Source organism: Sardina pilchardus, chromosome 19 (genome assembly GCF_963854185.1).
Source record: "Sardina pilchardus chromosome 19, fSarPil1.1, whole genome shotgun sequence".
Lineage (NCBI taxonomy): Eukaryota > Metazoa > Chordata > Actinopteri > Clupeiformes > Clupeidae > Sardina > Sardina pilchardus.
In genome coordinates, this window is record NC_085012.1 from 14,333,366 (window position 1) to 14,351,382 (window position 18,017).

The window sequence follows — 18,017 nt, forward strand, 5'->3', positions numbered from 1 at the left end:
AACATCATTTTGTTATTTAAGTTTTATTTCAAGCACAAAATATTTCCGACCTGCATGCTGTATGTAGTCCTCTGCCATAATCTCTGGCTGGTCAAGGCATGTGCATTACTATGCTTTGGATGGGGGGCGCTTGTCTGTTTTATCTGAATGTTTTTTTTTTCTTGATGATTAAATGATTGTCTATGTATTATTGTCTTATGTATTCAGATTAATTAAGGTATCATCATGAAATATTTGCACATAGTGATTCTAATCGGGTGAAATTGTGTGTCATTTTCACAGTAATCTATGAATGAATCCGTTTGGATGCAATGACCCCTGCCCTGTGTGCAAAGTTCAAAGTCCTTCTCTCTCTAATGAAGACCAAATGGAAAAGGACTGTTAAAGAGTATTTTGTAACCTCCACCGCTGTTGAACAGAAAATATTTAGCCTGCTCTGCCACCTCTATCAAACCATCCAAGGGCTTCTATTCCCAGATTGTCAATCAAAAGCACTTGGTCATCAGTATTCTCTGGGCTGGGGGTCCTAAATGGTTTTGTATCTTCAGCAGATTCCCTGCAGCGCGGCCCTGTGCTCTCTGATTGGTTGCGGCCGGGCGGGCCTTTTGTTCGGCGGTGTGAGCCCCCGGCCTCCTCGCCCGTAGCTACAGCAGAGCCAAATCTGCCTGGCTTGGCATTATTGAACAGCGCGGGATTTGGTTGGAGAAAAAAAAAAATCTGCCTTTAATTTCAGAATTTGAGTGCGATAAAGTCGAGGTACGTCATCGCTGTTCTTTTTGGAGCTCTTGGCGGGCTGTGGCGTGTGTTGTGTTGTGGTTGCTGAGTTCTTGCCTCAAGATCGCCAAACAGCAGCACAGGCTCTATCTCTCTCTCTCTCTCTCTTTCTCTCTTGCTCTCTCTCGCTCTCTCTCTACTCTACATCTGTGTGTCGTGAATCTCTGCCTCTGGTTCCACGCTCCCAGCAGTAGCAGCAGCAGCACCACCATGGCAGGCGGCTGGAGTTGGTCTGTGCTCAGCTGAGATTCTTCCCTTTTGTCCAGTTTTTTGCAATGATTATTCTATGAAAATGTGTAGGAAAGAAGGCATTCGATTAGAAAGTGATTGTTTTTGTGGTTGTTCTCTGGCCACAAGAAACATTTGATTCAGAAGTGATTGTTTTGTGGTTGTCTCAAAAGTGTGCTTTGGGTGTGAAAAGCCATGTGCAACAGCAGAGTTGCAGTCTGGATGTGACTCAGTATTATTTAGTTTCAGGATGTACAGTTTCATGGGAGGAGGGTTATTCTGCGCTGGGGTGTCCAACATCCTCTTGGTGGTTTCTACGGCAACGGATTATTGGATGCAGTACCGACACTCCAACAATAACATGCACCAGGGCCTGTGGCGTTACTGTGTGCCCGGGAAGTGCATGACCCACACAGACAGCATAGGTAAGTCAGATGTATGCATGTGTGTACACTCATACACACACACACACACACACACACACACACACACACACACACACACACACACATAGACACACAAGATACACAATACACCATACACATAGACATCATAGGTAAACTAGATGCATACACACAGAGACAGCAAAGGTAAACCAGATGCATGCACAGACAGATTGTATAGGTAAGCCAGACACACACACACACACCATATGTTGTACCATACCTGACTGCTGCATATGTAAGCCATACATATACAGTATACACACACAGATTGACATGCACACACACACACACACACACACACACACACACACACACAAACTGCATTAGTAAGCCACACATGCACTCACTATTCACATTATACACACACAGACACATACAACAGACACATACACCCAAAACACAGATCCCGGTCCGTAGGTGAGCCAGACGCACACACACACACACACACGGAGAAAACAGCCACACACATCCCACTCAATGGTCTGGTATCCTTTGTTTCCATTCGCTGCAGCCCATAGACCACCTAGCGGAAGGGCCTAAGTACTGCAGCACCCACAGGGGCTCACAGTCCCACTGGGAGCACACACACAAACACACACACACACTCACACATTGATTGAACTGGAGCTGTGTATTAGACTGATGGACCTGTGTACATGTGTACTCTAAGTTGCTGTACATAACAGCATGTGAATACCATTTAACCGTGTATACTGGAGAGAGAATGCTGATAGTACTGATACTGATGCATTACTGATAAGTTAGGCTTCTGAATGGTACCTCCTCTGATATGCTTTACCCTGTGTGTGTGTGTGTGTGTGTGTGTGTGTGTCTGTCTGTCTGTCTGTCTGTCTGTCTGTCTGTCTCTGTGTGTGTGCGTGTGTGTGTGTGTGTGTGTGTGTGTGTGTGTGTGTGTGTGTGTGTGTGTGTGTGTTCAGCCTACTGGGATGCCACCAGGGCCTTCATGATCCTCTCCATCCTGGCCTGCTTCTTCGGTATTGTCATCGGGGTCATGGCTTTCATACACTACTCTTCCTTCGACGGCTTCGACAAAACCTTCGCTTCCGGAATCCTCTTCTTCATCTCCTGTGAGTGCCAGCAGACATGTGGGACGCTTCTGGGCCCAATTCACGCCCGGGTCACATGACTAACTTTAGGCCTGGGTCACATGACTAACTTTAGGCCCGGGTAACATGACTGACTTTAGGCCCGTGTCACATGACTAACTTTAGGCTCGGGTCACATGACTAACTTTAGGCCCGTGTCACAGGACTAACTTTAGGCCCGTGTCACAGGACTAACTTTAGGCCCGGTCACATGACTTACTTTAGGCCCGGGTCACATGACTAACTTTAGGCCCGGGTCACATGACTAACTTTAGGCCCGTGTCACATGACTAACTTTAGACCCCTGTCACATGACTAACTTTAGGCCCGGGTCACATGACTAACTTTAGGCCTGTGTCATATGACTTACTTTAGGCCCGTGTCACATGACTAACTTTAGGCCCATGTCACAGGACTAACTTCAGGCCCGTCGCCCAAATGCCAGAATCAGCTCATGTCTACACTTCCTGCCATTACACTTGCATCACGTATAACTAAGTTATAGGTTCCCTTTCCTTGTCTGTTATTTGTATTTTTCACTCTTCTTTGTCTAGCAGTTCTTGAACACAATAATTGAACACATTTGGAAAGGTCACCACCAATGAGAACCGACAACCTGCACTTGCGACTCTGAGACCAAGATGAAAACTGATATTGAAATAAGACATAGCCTAAATATTTAGTCCCAATACTCAGTCAGCCATCCAGTCCTGGTTTTAAACTCTGTCCTCTTCCCTGTCCAGGCTTCTTCGTGCTGTTGGCCATGGCTGTATACACAGGAGTGACAGTCAACTACTACGGCAAGCGATACGGGAACTGGCGATTCTCCTGGTCGTACATAATGGGCTGGGTGTCTGTGGTGCTCACATTCTTCTCAGGTGATGAGCACAGACACATTAACATTAACATTACTCCGTTCTTGATTGTTTTAGGGAGTGGCAGCAGTAGTCATTCTTATGGGTGGGTAGACTAGGATAACTCAGACTGTAACCTCCTCCCTCCCCTGCAGGTATCTTCTACATGTGTGCCTACCGAATGCACGAGTGCCCACGGAACTCCAGCTCTCGCTAGAAGAGTTCCAACCCAACGTTCTCTTCCAGGAAGTTCCACTCGGATGGTTCCCTCAAGCGCATCACAATCCAAGTTTCAGCACTGCCATTTACTGTGAACTACCTAAACTATGAACTGAAAACAAATAAATGACATGTTTCATTCGGCTTGTCTGGAATGTCATTTCATGATACATGTTCAGGGGTTTTCCACTTATTTTCCACCCTTTCAAACCAACATTTCAAAACTTTTCCATGACTTTCGAGGACCTTTTCTAAAAATGTCCATGACCTCACAACTTGCTAGGACACAAAGTTTCCTGCTTTTCTCTGCAGGTTGGGCATTATCTACTCATTGAATGCAAATTACTTAACCTTTTCTGTGCCTCTTCCAATAGGCTAGTTTGTCTACACCAATCCAAGCGGAAACCATCATGACACAGCAGAAATTTGCAGAATGCCATGTAATCCAAAGCAAACTACAACTAAGGCAAACTAATTTTGTTAGACCTACAACAAAAGTATGACTCTCCCAAAGCTTGCTACACATTTGAATGAAATGCACACCTTTACCAGGTCTGAAGAATGGGATATCAAAGTCCAAAATTAATTAATTAGGTTCATTCAGAATTAGGTTCTTTCCCCCTTCTCTGGAGATGCATTAGGTCTGGGTAATTAATTGAAATTCAATCTCAATTGTGATTTCCAAGTATTACAAAAACATAATCGAGATACAATTATTTGGCCTTAGTATTGCAGCGATACTCTGATTTCTTACAGTAGTAACTATGAGAGCTTATGCTTATAAAAAATGTTTATAATTTTTTTGTTATATCATTTTTTGTTTAGAAAGTTATTGAGCAATCCTGTACAAAAGTGATCTGAATATTGATCAAACAAAATCATGTTACTTAACTGGTTACCTAAACACACAGACACAATTGAATTCAGAGCCACCTGCTTAAACAGCAAAATTATTTATTTGATGAAGACAAACATTGACATTGCAAAGTGCTAACACAACAGCACATGTTGTGAGGAAAAAAGATAAATAACAAATGTAAAAAAAAAATATTTTGAAAAAGGAGAACCATGCTTAATAAAAAAAAATTTCAAAAATAAAATAAAAAAAAAAAACAAGGAGATAGAACAAAAGGAAATAGGGTGATTTTAAACCACCTGAGCATTAAGTGACCTGTCAGGCGCTCAGATTCCAGTGAAAGTCTTTTACAGTGGAGCAGTTTCCGCACGCGTTGCTTTAACAAACTGGGAAAATTAGTCATATAGTAATGCTTATGAAAGAACACATTTCAGAAAAGGGTCTCACGCAAAACAAACATGCGCCTGCCGTTCTTGAGGAAGGGGAAACGGGAGTGTGTGTGTGTGTGTGTGTGTGTACGTATATGTGTGAGCGGGCGTTAGCAATAGGGAGAGTGGTTTGGCAGTGGAATGCTTTAGTCAACCTCCTCGATGGTTGGTCCAGAGCCTCCCCCTGGTGCGGCGCCTGCGCCCCCGAAGCCACCGGGCATTCCGCCGGGCATCCCCTCGGGCATGCCGCCAGCGCCCTGGTACAGCTTGGTGATGATCGGGTTGCACACCTTCTCCAGCTCCTTCTGCTGGTGCTCAAACTCATCCTTCTCAGCACTCTGCAGAGGACACACATGCATGTATTGTCAATCAAGCTCAAATGTGCACATCCAAAACACACACACACACACACACACACACACACACACACAGTGCCCATTCCATTGAGTAAGAGCTGTCCTAATATTTTATGAAGTACGAGCAAACTTGTGTTCTTTCATATACAGCCCTATAATTAAACTGGAGAATAAACATTTTCTATTCTACAGTATGTATGCCTTAATTGCGAGCAAGCAAATTTGTGTGTACTGTATCTGGTTCTAAAGACACTGAATGTGGACCCAAGGGAGGTGTGTACCTGGTTCTTGTCGAGCCAGCTGATGACCTCGTTGCACTTGTCGAGAATCTTCTGCTTGTCCTCGTCGCTGATCTTGCCCTTCAGCTTCTCGTCCTCCACGGTGGACTTCATGTTGAAGGAGTAGGACTCCAGGCCGTTTTTGGCGGACACTTTGTCACGCTGCACGTCATCCTCGGCCTTGTACTGCTCGGCCTCCTGCACCATGCGCTCAATGTCCTCTTTGCTGAGGCGCCCTGAACAGAAAACACAAATGGTCAGCTATGAGCAGCTTTGGGTTTAAGCCAAACATGACACGACGTCCATCTAAAAAAAGACTTAAAAGCGGGGTTAAAGCGACTTAAAAAGACTTAAAAGGGGTTAAAGCGAGGAAAACTTAAGTGCCTGAATGTTCTCAAAATTTGTTCTAATGTCTAACAATTGATGTATAATTATTCAAAAATCTTTAATGGCCTTGCCCCACACCTGAATTCCTGCATAGTGCCTGAGAACCTGGAGCCCTGAATGCTGCAGCGTTTGGCACACACCACCCTCCCTAATGGCGCACCTTTGTCATTGGTGATTGTGATCTTGTTCTCCTTGCCAGTGCTCTTGTCCACAGCAGAGACGTTCATAATGCCATTGGCGTCAATGTCGAAGGTGACCTCGATCTGAGGAACGCCACGGGGGGCTGGGGGGATGCCTGTCAGCTCGAACTTCCCCAGGAGGTTGTTGTCCTTTGTCATAGCCCTTTCACCCTCGTATACCTAAGCGAGAGGCAATTAATTTAAATAGGACATTATTCATAAATGTAGAGATTTTGCTAGCCTGGGTATTCCCATGCTGCCTTGCTAAGGCAGTCTGGAAACTACTGCCCTAATTTTTGCCTGAGATAGGGGACCAATCACAGAACAGATCAAGACGATGATGAGCTATGCACAGACGCATTTGATAGACATCCATGGCGCCCAATGAACGGATCTGGGCATTTTTTCAAATACGAGAAGATGAACGTTTGGTTGCCAGACCACGTTATCGTACCCGTGTCTCCCTATGTGCTAAAGAACAAACCTGAATGAGTACTCCAGGCTGGTTGTCAGAGTAAGTGGTGAATGTCTGCGTTTGTTTGGTCGGGATGGTAGTGTTCCTTTTGATGAGTGTAGTCATGACACCGCCGGCGGTCTCGATACCCAGGGACAGCGGCGTGACGTCCAGCAACAGCAGGTCCTGCACATTCTCAGACTTGTCTCCAGACAAGATGGCTGCCTGGACAGCTGCCAACACACACACGCAGATACATTCACACATCAGTCTTGCAAAGATGGTAATTTGACTACCCTCCTCTGTACAATTACTTTAGTTTTGGCTGCATTATTTTCAAAACAACTAATGTAGTTTAGTCTTATCACCTGCTCCGTAGGCAACTGCCTCGTCGGGGTTGATGCTCTTGTTGAGCTCCTTGCCGTTGAAGAAGTCCTGTAGAAGCTTCTGGATCTTTGGGATGCGGGTGGATCCGCCCACCAGCACGATATCGTGGATCTGGGCTTTGTCCAGCTTGGCGTCCCGGAGCGACTTCTCCACGGGGTCGAGTGTGCCGCGGAACAGGTCAGCGTTTAGCTCCTCGAAGCGTGCCCTGGTGATGGACGTGTAGAAGTCAATGCCCTCGTAGAGTGAGTCGATCTCGATGCTGGCCTGGGTGCTGGAGGAAAGTGTGCGCTTGGCTCTCTCGCAGGCGGTGCGCAGACGACGCACGGCACGCTTGTTGTCGCTGATGTCTTTCTTGTACTTGCGCTTGAATTCTGAGATGAAGTGGTTGACCATGCGGTTGTCAAAGTCCTCGCCACCCAGATGAGTGTCTCCAGCTGTGGACTTCACTTCAAAGATGCCATCCTCGATCGTCAAGATGGACACGTCGAAAGTGCCACCCCCCAGGTCAAAAATGAGGACATTCCTCTCTGCACCAACCTGGGAACACAGAGGAAAAAAACAGTCAGAATGAAGCCAGATGAACCTGTCTAACTGGATTCCCATCAAAAGCCACTATGGCACCCAACCTAATCAGCACATTTCTGCAAGATAATGGCAGGGTTCATACACATTTCCACCAGAGAATTTCCATGACTTTTCCATGACTTTCCCATGATTTTTTCACAAATTTCCATGACCTTATATTTCTCAAAAATTCACACCAACTAGTTACATTAATAATAGATATGACGCGTGAGATAACGGGATGGTTACCTAGAGAAGGAATGCTCTCAAAACTTAATAATTTGCCAATCGGTTGTGACGCAAGTGTGAGACATGACCTGCCCAAATGAGATATGTTTCTGAGTTGAATTGGATGAAGCAAATTTCCATGACTTTTCCAAAACTTTTGGGGTGTTTTTTTGTTTTCCAAAACCTTTCCAGGCCTGGAAATTGGCATTTTCAAATTCCATAACTTTTCCAGGTTTGTTTAAAAACGTATGAACCCTGTAATGGACATTTTTCATATTCAGCTTCACTTTCAAAAAAAAAAAAAAAAACTCAGCTGCATTAAAAGGCTCACAAAATGTGTTGTTTAAAAAAGGGGAGGGAAAAAAAACACTAGCAAGTTTGCACAAGAGTTCTTCCTGTAGTGCGAGTGTGGGTTTAGGGAGGGTGTTGCCGCAGAGAAACATCTGTATCAGGGGCGGGGTCATACCTTCTTATCCAGGCCGTACGCAATGGCGGCAGCTGTGGGCTCGTTGATAATTCTCAACACGTTCAGGCCAGAGATGGTGCCGGCATCTTTGGTGGCCTGGCGCTGGGAGTCGTTGAAGTAGGCTGGCACCGTGACGACAGCATTGTTAACAGTCTGCCAGGGACACACAGACAGCAGCCATTAAAGGCAGGTTAACCTCCCATTACTTGTCAATGGCTGGCATTTTTTCATAAAAACCTTAAAGTCTAAAGTAGCACCCATGACAAAAGTAAAGTGGTGCGAAGTGGTGCGAACTTGTACTTACTTTCCCCAGGTAGGCCTCAGCGATCTCCTTCATCTTGACCAACACCATGGAGGAGATTTCCTCGGGGTAGAAGGCCTTGGTCTCGCCCTTGTACTCGACCTGCACCTTGGGCCGTGTAGAGTCGTTGACGACCGTGAAGGGCCAGTGCTTCATGTCAGACTGCACCACAGTATCATCGAACCGCCGCCCAATCAGCCTCTTGGCATCTATGGCAAGATAGAAAATCAGTATTTTTACACACTCAAACTGACTTTCTTCAAATGTTTAAAAAAACAACAAAAAAAACACATATGATACTTTGAAATTGGTTGTAATCCTAATCTTTTAAAAGTTACACCTTCATCAATAATTAGAGACAGCTTGTGATGGCTCACAATTAATTCCTTACCAAAGACTGTGTTGGTTGGGTTCATTGCCACTTGATTTTTTGCAGCATCACCTATCAATCTTTCTGAGTCTGTAAAGGCAACATAGCTGGGTGTGGTCCTGTTTCCTTGATCGTTGGCGATGATCTCCACTTTGCCATGCTGAAAGACCCCCACACAGGAGTAGGTGGTCCCCAGGTCAATGCCAACTGCTGGTCCCTTGGACATGTTCCCTCTGCCAGGAAAAAGGAAGATTGTGAAAGACTCTAGTAAGCACAACAGTCCTTCCTAAAACGTAACACGAAGCTAAATATAACACAAGTAACGGTTGCTTAATTATTTACTCCAAAGGATCGACTTCTAAGGTCTCTAGTTAGCGTGCACTTCCAAATGATGCGTCCCTTTGGCATTCAATAATGTAAACCTCTCTGTCTGTCTGTCATTCTACGACAGTTGCATCTGACGAGTGAGAGTGATCCGCCAGCAGCACCTGTCAAAATGGTTCTCAACAACTGAGCAGCTGCTGTCCACTACAGGCGAAACCAGACGACAGGCCGTGTCAGCATAACATCTAATCAACTCTGAAGCACTGTTACTATCGAATCGTTGAGTCTTAAGACCACGTTTGAAGACTGATTTGAAAAGGCATAACGTTACGTTACAAAATGTATGTTTACCTTTCCTCTAGTTCTAGTTAGGCCGTCGCCCCAACGTCAAAAACCCGTTTCACTGCCACATTTGATAACCAACGGACAAACTTTAGTGCATTAACATTGTATATTAACTTTTGCAGAAACATTAAGTAATTTGAAGTATATCTCGTTCATTAATAGTCGTATTTTTCTATTATGAAAATAGACACGACATTCAGTTGCAATGTAAAATCGGAGCAGCAGAAGCAAGGGGGTGACTTGTACTGCTAATGTTTGCGTTGGGCATATTGAGTTTAGAAGCAGGCGTTTTATGCTAGAACATTCTGTTCAGTTGGCCAGCCCAGACGTCTCTCAAGCAAACGAACAAGCGAATCGACTCACGAGGCCGGGAATCGTTCACATGGAGTTCTGGAACATTCTCGCCGCGGGAATAAAACTGGAAACCGAAACCGTGGTAGGACAGTAAAGGGAATTCACAAATCTAACTAGGAACCGAGATAGTTGGCGGCCTAGAGTCATCCTTCCAGGCAGAGCTGCGCTAAGACAGCTATGCATTGCATACCAGCACCCATATATCTATGACCAGCACCCCGGCAGCATCTTTATCCAGCTAGCAGCCTGCCTTCCGACATGTGATATTCCTCGCTGGCAGGAAAAGGCATACACTCAACTGTCATCTCCAACTGCCAGCTCTGGAAGCTGGGTCTAGTACCAACGATAAACATGTTAACATTAATGCAGTCACATTAACGTTCCAGACGTTTATTTATCTGCCAAATCAGCAGCTAAACACTATATCACCACACTATCGATGCCGTTAACGTTTAACTATATTTACCAGCAGCGTACTTTACTAGTATGGCCTAACTAAACGTTAACGTTTGACATTCACTGTTAACGTTAGGGACATCTCTTGATTCAGTTTTCTGCCACACCATTGTAAAATACGCTGTTGTATTAGGACAACTGAATTATAACAGAAAAACGTACCTTCGCAGTGTAAACTGAGATGGAAAGTCTGTTCAGTGATGCAGCTTCTCGTCCAGCTCTACGACACTGACGCTTCGAAGAGGGCGGCAACTGCACGGTATTTATGTTAGCTAGCTGTAGAAACGTCGAGAACTTACTGAGGCTCGGCTAGCCAATCAAATGCCCCAAACAATCCCTAGCTTCTTCCTCTGCTTGACTTGCTGACCTGTCAGTGGAGGTTTCATGCGCTCTTCTCCAGAATCTCCGCTGTCAGTCGGACAGTGGCAAAGTTCAGTTAATCGGTTATCAAGACGTTGACCGCATCTGCCTTTTATGTTGAATTAGAACTGGGTTTCATGTGTGTAATGTTATGTTTAAGTAGCAATCACACTTCAAGACGTCGAAGCTTTAATGTAGGCTAAAGTAGTTTTATTAGGTGGCCAGGTCGTGGCCAACTGAATGACATCAGCCTGTGAGCCTAAATTATACGAGATAGTTAAAGACCATATAGAGCGCGTATGATTTGGTTACTACCTTTAAGACAACAATCAGTTTAAGCAATCTAACATCAACTGTTCCATACGCAACATCTTTTATTATGCGGTCTGAACCATCACGATTCCCAAATAATTCAGCGCTTTGTCCGAAGGGTGTCGCTATTGAGTAGCCTTGGCCTTTGTTCAAATCAAACGAAACTGTGCTCCAAAATTATATGGAAAGATTGAGTTCATGTGCAGATCAGTCACATGGGTGTGACGGGAGGGGCCTGGCAGTGTGCTGGGCAAAGGCCGGGCAAACACACCAGCAAACATAGACCATTAGCATTAAACGGCAGAGACCAAGTAGGCTACTACCCCCCCCCCCCCCCCCCCCCTCCATGTTTTTGGAAAAATCAACCTTGGTAAAAATCAAGTGTGGCAAATGTGATCTAGAGGAAAAGAGAAAAGGGCCAGTGTCTGAGGGGATGGTGGATACAATGCTTTGGCATGTGTTGGGGATTGGAGGTCTTTGCATGGCACAGCTGATGGAACAACGATAGCCTATAGTGTGTGTGTGTGTGTGTGTGTGAGAGAGAGAGAGAGAGAGAGAGAGAGAGAGAGAGAGAGAGAGAGAGAGAGAGAGAGAGAGAGAGAGAGACAGAGACAGAGACAGAGACAGAGAGGTCCCTGACAAGTGAAGCAAGTGCTGCATTCAAAGAATAGAAAATGCTGATTAGCATGAGCATTAAAATATACATAATACACTATATTGCCAAAAGTATTGGGTCACTTGCCTTGACTCGTATATGAACTTAAGTGACATCCCATTCTTAATCCATAGGGTTTAATATGACATTGGTTTACTCTTTGCAGCTGTAACAGCTTCAACTCTTCTGGGAAGGCTTTCCACAAGGAGTGTGTTTATGGGAATTGTTGACCATCTCCAAAATATCTTGGTAATGCTGAAGCTTTTGGAGTTCTTTTCACTGGACTAAAGGGCCAAACCCAGCTCAGGAATGGCCCGTTCTTGTTCCAACATACATACAGATATGGATGACAGAGTTGGATGAACTTCACTGGCCTGCTCAGACTACTGTCCTCAACCCAGTACACCTTTGGGATGAATTAGAGGAGAGATTGAGAGCCAGTTTCCTTATAACATCAGTGTGTGACCTCACAAGAATGGTCAAAAATTCCCATAAACGCACTCCTAAACCTTATGGAATGCCTTTGCCGAAGAGTTGAAGCTGTTATAGCTGCAAATGGTGGTCTGACATCATATGAAACCTATGGATTAAGAATCGGATGTCACTTAAGTTCATATGCTAGTCAAGAAAAGTGACCCAATACTTTTGGCAATAAAGTGTATTTTGTTCCAATGTATTGACCCTTGTTTGAAATGTTCACTGTTGACTATAGTGCGCTATGTGTAAATTATATCCATATAGCAATATGGTGAGTGGACGAGTGAACATTTCGAACACAAATACATGTTCTCTGTCCTTTCTTACAGCATTACAGCAGTTCAAAGTGCTGATATGTTCACAGTGATTTTTAAAATGAGCAGTCGGACACCAAGAGCAGACTTAGGGCTACATAATGGTCTCCTTCCCAACAGGCTTTGCAAAAGTTCCGTCCTGGCTTGTTATGAGACAAGGTGTCGGCAGCATTGCTGGGCTGGGCCGTTAGAGCCGGTGCATTGGAACCTCATTCCTCTGCTGCCATAAACTGTTAGTTACACATTCAGTACAGTATACTGTCAACTGCACTGAAACCTAACCTCGGTGGCTTCTGTTCCTGTTCAAAGAATAGGAAGGTGTGCTTAATAACAAGAGGGCATATTGTGTTATGGGCGTGATTGAAAGTCCTTTATGCAAGAAAGATCAACAAGAAAACAAGCTAATTCTCTGGAGAAGAGAGGGTTTCCTCAGGGAAGGAAATAGCCCGACGGGCATCAAGGAGACAGTGTTATGGCACATGATTGTATGGCCCTGGAAAGCCAAAACTGGAACTGCCTATTTAACCAACACAACTTACTCTCACAGGCAGGATCTTCAATGTCATGGGCTGCTTTTGGCAGAGCATAGTGGGCGTAGCCTATAATGTAGCATGCTTTGAGTGCTATATGTTGTTGTTGTTGTTGTTAATGTTAATGCTGTACAGAACAGACTGACTTCACTCTCTCGACAATCCTCTGGGTTTACAGAAAAAGAGAAATTCTACTGATTTTTTTTTTTTTTTTTTAACTGTTAACAGGTCTCCTGTGATACCACTCATGATTACCAAACAGATTCCCAGAAGTGCAACTCTTCCTCTCTGCAATCATGGAGGTATGCAGCACTGGGCACACTCTCAGCCAGCCTGTTGCATAACTGTGTGGCCCAACATGTTCATATATGCACACAAACAAAGAAACTCCAAGGCACTCCCGATTGAAAAAGTTTAAAAAGCCTTTATTGTTATGGCTTGGTCATATTAACCTTTTAAAAACTCTGACTCGTTTCGGCTACGTGCCTTCTTCCGGGAGTACCATAACAATAAAGGCTTTTTAAACTTTTTCAATCAAGAGTGTCTTGGAGTTTCTTTGTTCGTTGGCATTCAGTATCCCATCCAAAACATGGTCTAGCACTGACGTGTTTATACAAGAAAATGAAAGTTAAGCACTCCTTTTGGCCATTGGCATGAGAATGTTGCTTTTACACAAGTATTCAGGATAGGAGGACAACATCTCTTTGTATTAGGCTTTAACAACACAGTAATCCAACAATCATATCACACAAAACGTGTTATAAATATTCATCAGAGGTCAAAAGTGCTTCCATTTTTTTGTTACATTCAGTTACAACACAGCAGATTCTCTAGGCAACTCCAAATCTGATACACTTAAAAAAAAAATGGAAAAGCCCATTGTGTTAATACTGTATATCCAACGTTTACAAATATAAGCAGTCAGTCACACACAAAATATGTTTTTTTGTGATGCTTATCTTTTGCTATAAGGACACGTACCAGCAGATACAGGGATAGTTTCTACCCGCAAGTAATCAGAATGCTGAATCATCCTTGGAAATCCCCACATAATAGCACTTGGTGTTTTTTGTTGTTGTTGTTGTTGTTGTTGTTGTGTTTTTCCCTCCTTCTCTCTCCATCCATCCTTTTTTTTAGTATCTACTTATTTATTTTTTGTTTCCTTTTATTTATTCTTGAAGTTGACATGGACATTTGAGCACAATGAATTTCAATGCTGATAAATGCTTATATGTACATGACAATAAACTTGAACTTGAACTTTTTAATCAACATGGAAGAGAGAGAAGTCTATAATATACCCAGATCACCAGGTCTGAATACATGTCTAAAGTGACTGACATGTATCTGATAAAGAAATGGCTGGCACCAGCCCATTCCCTTACAATTCCACCTATGACGTTAATTAGAATAATAAATATATTGTCTAGTGCTGTGCTGATAGGAAATCTACTGTAAGCGAAAGTGTAAATTTGAAATCGTATTGTGTTTCAGAACTGATGTTTAACAAAGCATTAGGGTGGTATAAGGTATTCTCATGTTGCTCATCTTTTTCGGCCGATTCCCTTTCAGGGGTATTGTGTCCCCGGCAGGACGCTATAAAAGGGCCCTGGAGAAGCAGACAGTCTGGTGGAGCAGGACACAGGAGCGCAGGGGATCCGTCTGTTGCTGAGCTCTCGGGATTTCTCCCCTTTCAACACTCATGGTAAAGTGCTCCTCTCTAAGGGCTCTCTATACAGGTCTCCATCAACATGTCTGTTATAGTGGCATAAAAACAGTATTTTAATTTAATATTAAAGAGTATGTATGTATAGGCATATACATATTTTTATATTAACCATTGTATTTTGATATTAGCATTTAATGTATTACATATTACATGAAAAGGAGATCCATGGTGTATGAGATGATTTATTGATTGGCGATTACAGTAGCTCGTTATCATGTAAAAGGTGTTTTTTGGCACTTGTTGACAGGACATCATGCGGCCGTCTCTGTTGGTCTGTTTTTTGGGGTTCATTGTCTTCTGTCGAGCTCAAGACACAACCCTCATAAAGTGCGCCACAAACACTGTGGACTACCGACAACCCAGTGAGTCAAACTTCTCTGCGTCTCTGGACCACTCTTGGTACTGTATATCTATGTCCAGCTGGACACGAGGGCAGATATATTGTATGTTTATATTGTATTTATGTACTGTATGTATAGCAGAGTATGGTATAAAATGTCTCTACAGCTGCAAAAGTGACATTTCTGTGGGTTGTGTTTTGTTTGTGTTCGTCATCTATTTTGAGATGACTAAACATGCTTCTCTTGCATCTGAATAGAATAGTTCATAGTGTGTCATACTGTGTCATACAGGAAACTCTGATGTCTCGGTGGAGTGTGGGACCGATAAGATGTACTTGAGTATTCTGCTGTGTCCTATATACTTTGGTGGGTACAACGAGACCCTCATGGCGCTCAACGGCAAGTTCGATCAGCCAGAGTGCCTGGGCACCGCTGACCTGGATGCCGCCTCTCCACTCCTCAACTTCAGCTTTGCGATCAGTGAACAGGGCGTAAACATCTGCGGTAACAAACTGAAGGTACCGGGCCACTGAGTGTGTGTGAGTGTGTGTGTGTGTGTGCGCGCACGCATGTGTGTCACTTTCTTTCTGCATGACTGAGCCTGTATTTAGAATTTCAAACACCCTCAAGGCAATTTGTAGGTGGTGGATTGAGAAGACAAAACTATTGTGCATGTAATTTTCAAAGCATCATTATTTACTCATTATTTCAAGCTATCTTAAAACTTCACTGTAAATATACGTCAGTACTGTATGGATGTCAGTACTGCATGGATGTCAGTACTGCATGTAAATGTCAGAACTGTGTAGGAGGCCCATGGTAGAGTATCCCGTATGTCCACATATCGACTAACTGATGTCCTGACAGATCTTCGATGGAGCTGGGACAGGGATATTTTCCCAATACTCCAGTGTGCAGCACGTCAACATCTCTGGGATCGTCAACTCACTAGACCCCACCGCCGGAACCATCACCTATAAGGAGGAGGTCATGTACCTGTTCTCCTGTGAATACCCGCTGCAATATTTTGTCAACAACACAGAACTAAGTGTGTGAGTAGAGCCAGATCTGTGTGTGTGTGTATGTGTGTGTGTGTGTGTGTGTGTGTGTGTGTGTGTGTGTGTGTGTGTGTGTGTGTGTGTGTGTGTGTGTGTGTGTGTGTGTGTGTGTGTGTGTGTGTGAGAGTGTGTGTGTGTGTGTGTGTGTGTGTGTGTGTGTGTGTGTGTGTTAGAGAGAGAGACTTATTCAGAGGGGGAGTATGAGTATATGTTTGTGTGACTCATTAGCACATGCATGTCTCTAACAGGTCAGGGGTAAGTCTTGCTGTTAAGGACAACAATGGCAGCTTCATTAGCACACTGAGCATGTCACTGTTCAAGGTAAGACTAATGTGTGTGTTTGTGTGCGCGCGCGTGTGTGTGTGTGTGTGTGTGTGTGTGTGTGTGTGTGTGTGTGTGCGCGTGCGTGTGCGTGTGCATGTGCATGTGCCCTTGCGTGTGTGTGTGTGTGTGTGTGTGTGTGTGTGTGTGTGTGTGTGTGTTTGTGTGCGTATGTGTGTCTATTTCTAGACCTTAAGAATGCTGATAACTCTAGAAAGTGAACTGGCATAAAGTGTGTGTTCTGAAACACAGGATCAAGATTACACACAACCCATGTCGATGCCACCGAATGGCATCCAGCTGAAAACCCGAATCTTTGTGGAAATCAAGGCCACTAATCTCACAGACAGGTGAGTCTGTGACTGTGCTTTTAGTTGAGAAGCCATGAAGTGTCAAGTGACTCAAACTCACCTTGACAGATGTCAATCAATCATCCCACTGACAGGTTCAATGTTCTCCTGGACCGCTGCTATGCCAGTACCAGCCCTGCCCCCTCAAATAGCACATACTACGACCTGTTTGTTGGGTATGTATGCCAGGCTGCATTCACAAACGTCTTCCTGTTGTGGGACTGCGGGCACTATGGGCACATTTACATGTAAAAAGGATTACTGGCAGAGATCGGGTAACTGGGAAAAAAATAATGACAGAAACCTAGAAACCAGATTTTTCATAAACCAATAACGGCAGTAAACCAATAATGAGTATTGGTTTATTCCTTCAGCACTTGAATAACCAGATAGCTACAGCAAAAATGATCTAAATAATAATATGTTTTTTTACTGTGCATGTAAACGCGCCCACTGATCATGGATGATTTCTGGGTCACGGGTGAAGAACAAGTCAAGACCCGCTCAATATTGAGTCCTCTGACTCAATATTTGTGGAACAGTGGTGTCGCCTCTGTCTGACAATCAGCTGACTTGAATTCAATTCCTGCTCTTGCACGTTTGTGTCGCAAAAGCGTCAATTTCGGAGGTGTAAAAGTCCGGCCCCAGAAAGTAAAAGCCCTGCCACATTTTTGTTCCAACCATTCATTTGATTCAAATTGGCACAGCTCTTAAAAGTCTTAAAACTCTTTTGGAAATCAGTTAATTAGTAATCACCTGTGTTAAGTGGTAGAACCGATACATGGCAGGACTTTTACTCTCTGAAGCCGGACTTTTTACACCTCTAGTCAACTTTAACTTTATCAGTCGATATTCAAGTACAGAAGTACTGAACAAATAGGCTGAGTGAAACTGAATTGAATTGAACTGAATTGAGTGTAACTAAATTGAATTGATGTGAATTGACACCTGTTGAGCGAGTTCTGCTGTCTGATTACAGTTGTAGCAGAGATACACAGACAGTGGTGGGCCTGAACGGAGTCTCTCAGAAGGCCCAGTTCTCCTTTGAGGCGTTTCGCTTTACGGAGCACAAGAACAAGACCATCTCCACCTTCTACCTGCACTGCCTCACCCGGCTTTGTGAGAACGCCACCTGCGCCTCCATGCTGCCGGTAAGGCACCACATCCACCACAGCAGTTGCCATAGTGACTCATGATGAAGGTCTCTGAT

At 44.1% G+C, this 18,017-nt stretch overlaps 3 protein-coding genes across 4 annotated transcripts; 2 read left to right on the forward strand and 1 right to left on the reverse strand.

Moving 5' to 3' along the window:
• The first annotated feature begins 634 nt into the window (after positions 1–634).
• Positions 635–3,771, forward strand: lim2.3 (lens intrinsic membrane protein 2.3). 2 transcript variants are annotated; one of them, XM_062521432.1, is made up of 5 exons: positions 635–756; positions 1,246–1,427; positions 2,387–2,536; positions 3,298–3,432; positions 3,564–3,771. In XM_062521432.1, the coding sequence occupies exons 2-5, from the start codon at positions 1,253–1,255 to the stop codon at positions 3,623–3,625; spliced, it is 522 nt and encodes a 173-aa protein (XP_062377416.1). In that variant the 5' UTR covers positions 635–756; positions 1,246–1,252; the 3' UTR covers positions 3,626–3,771. The 2 variants fall into 2 exon arrangements, with proteins under 2 accessions (XP_062377416.1, XP_062377415.1); XM_062521431.1 differs by lacking the exon at positions 635–756 and adding an exon at positions 770–1,004.
• Positions 3,772–4,919: 1,148 nt separating this feature from the next.
• hspa8b (heat shock protein family A (Hsp70) member 8b) lies at positions 4,920–10,668 on the reverse strand. Its single transcript, XM_062521809.1, has 9 exons — positions 10,523–10,668; positions 8,903–9,114; positions 8,515–8,720; positions 8,211–8,363; positions 6,934–7,489; positions 6,596–6,798; positions 6,093–6,291; positions 5,549–5,781; positions 4,920–5,249 (listed from the first exon to the last, which is right to left on the reverse strand). The coding sequence occupies exons 2-9, from the start codon at positions 9,105–9,107 to the stop codon at positions 5,058–5,060; spliced, it is 1,947 nt and encodes a 648-aa protein (XP_062377793.1). The 5' UTR covers positions 9,108–9,114; positions 10,523–10,668; the 3' UTR covers positions 4,920–5,057.
• Positions 10,669–15,407: 4,739 nt separating this feature from the next.
• On the forward strand, positions 15,408–18,003 carry si:dkey-4p15.5 (zona pellucida-like domain-containing protein 1). The gene is made up of 6 exons (XM_062521934.1): positions 15,408–15,596; positions 15,946–16,130; positions 16,385–16,457; positions 16,710–16,807; positions 16,903–16,983; positions 17,787–18,003. Exons 1-6 carry the CDS (start codon positions 15,408–15,410, stop codon positions 18,001–18,003), a joined length of 843 nt encoding a protein of 280 aa, XP_062377918.1.
• The last annotated feature ends 14 nt before the right edge of the window (positions 18,004–18,017 follow it).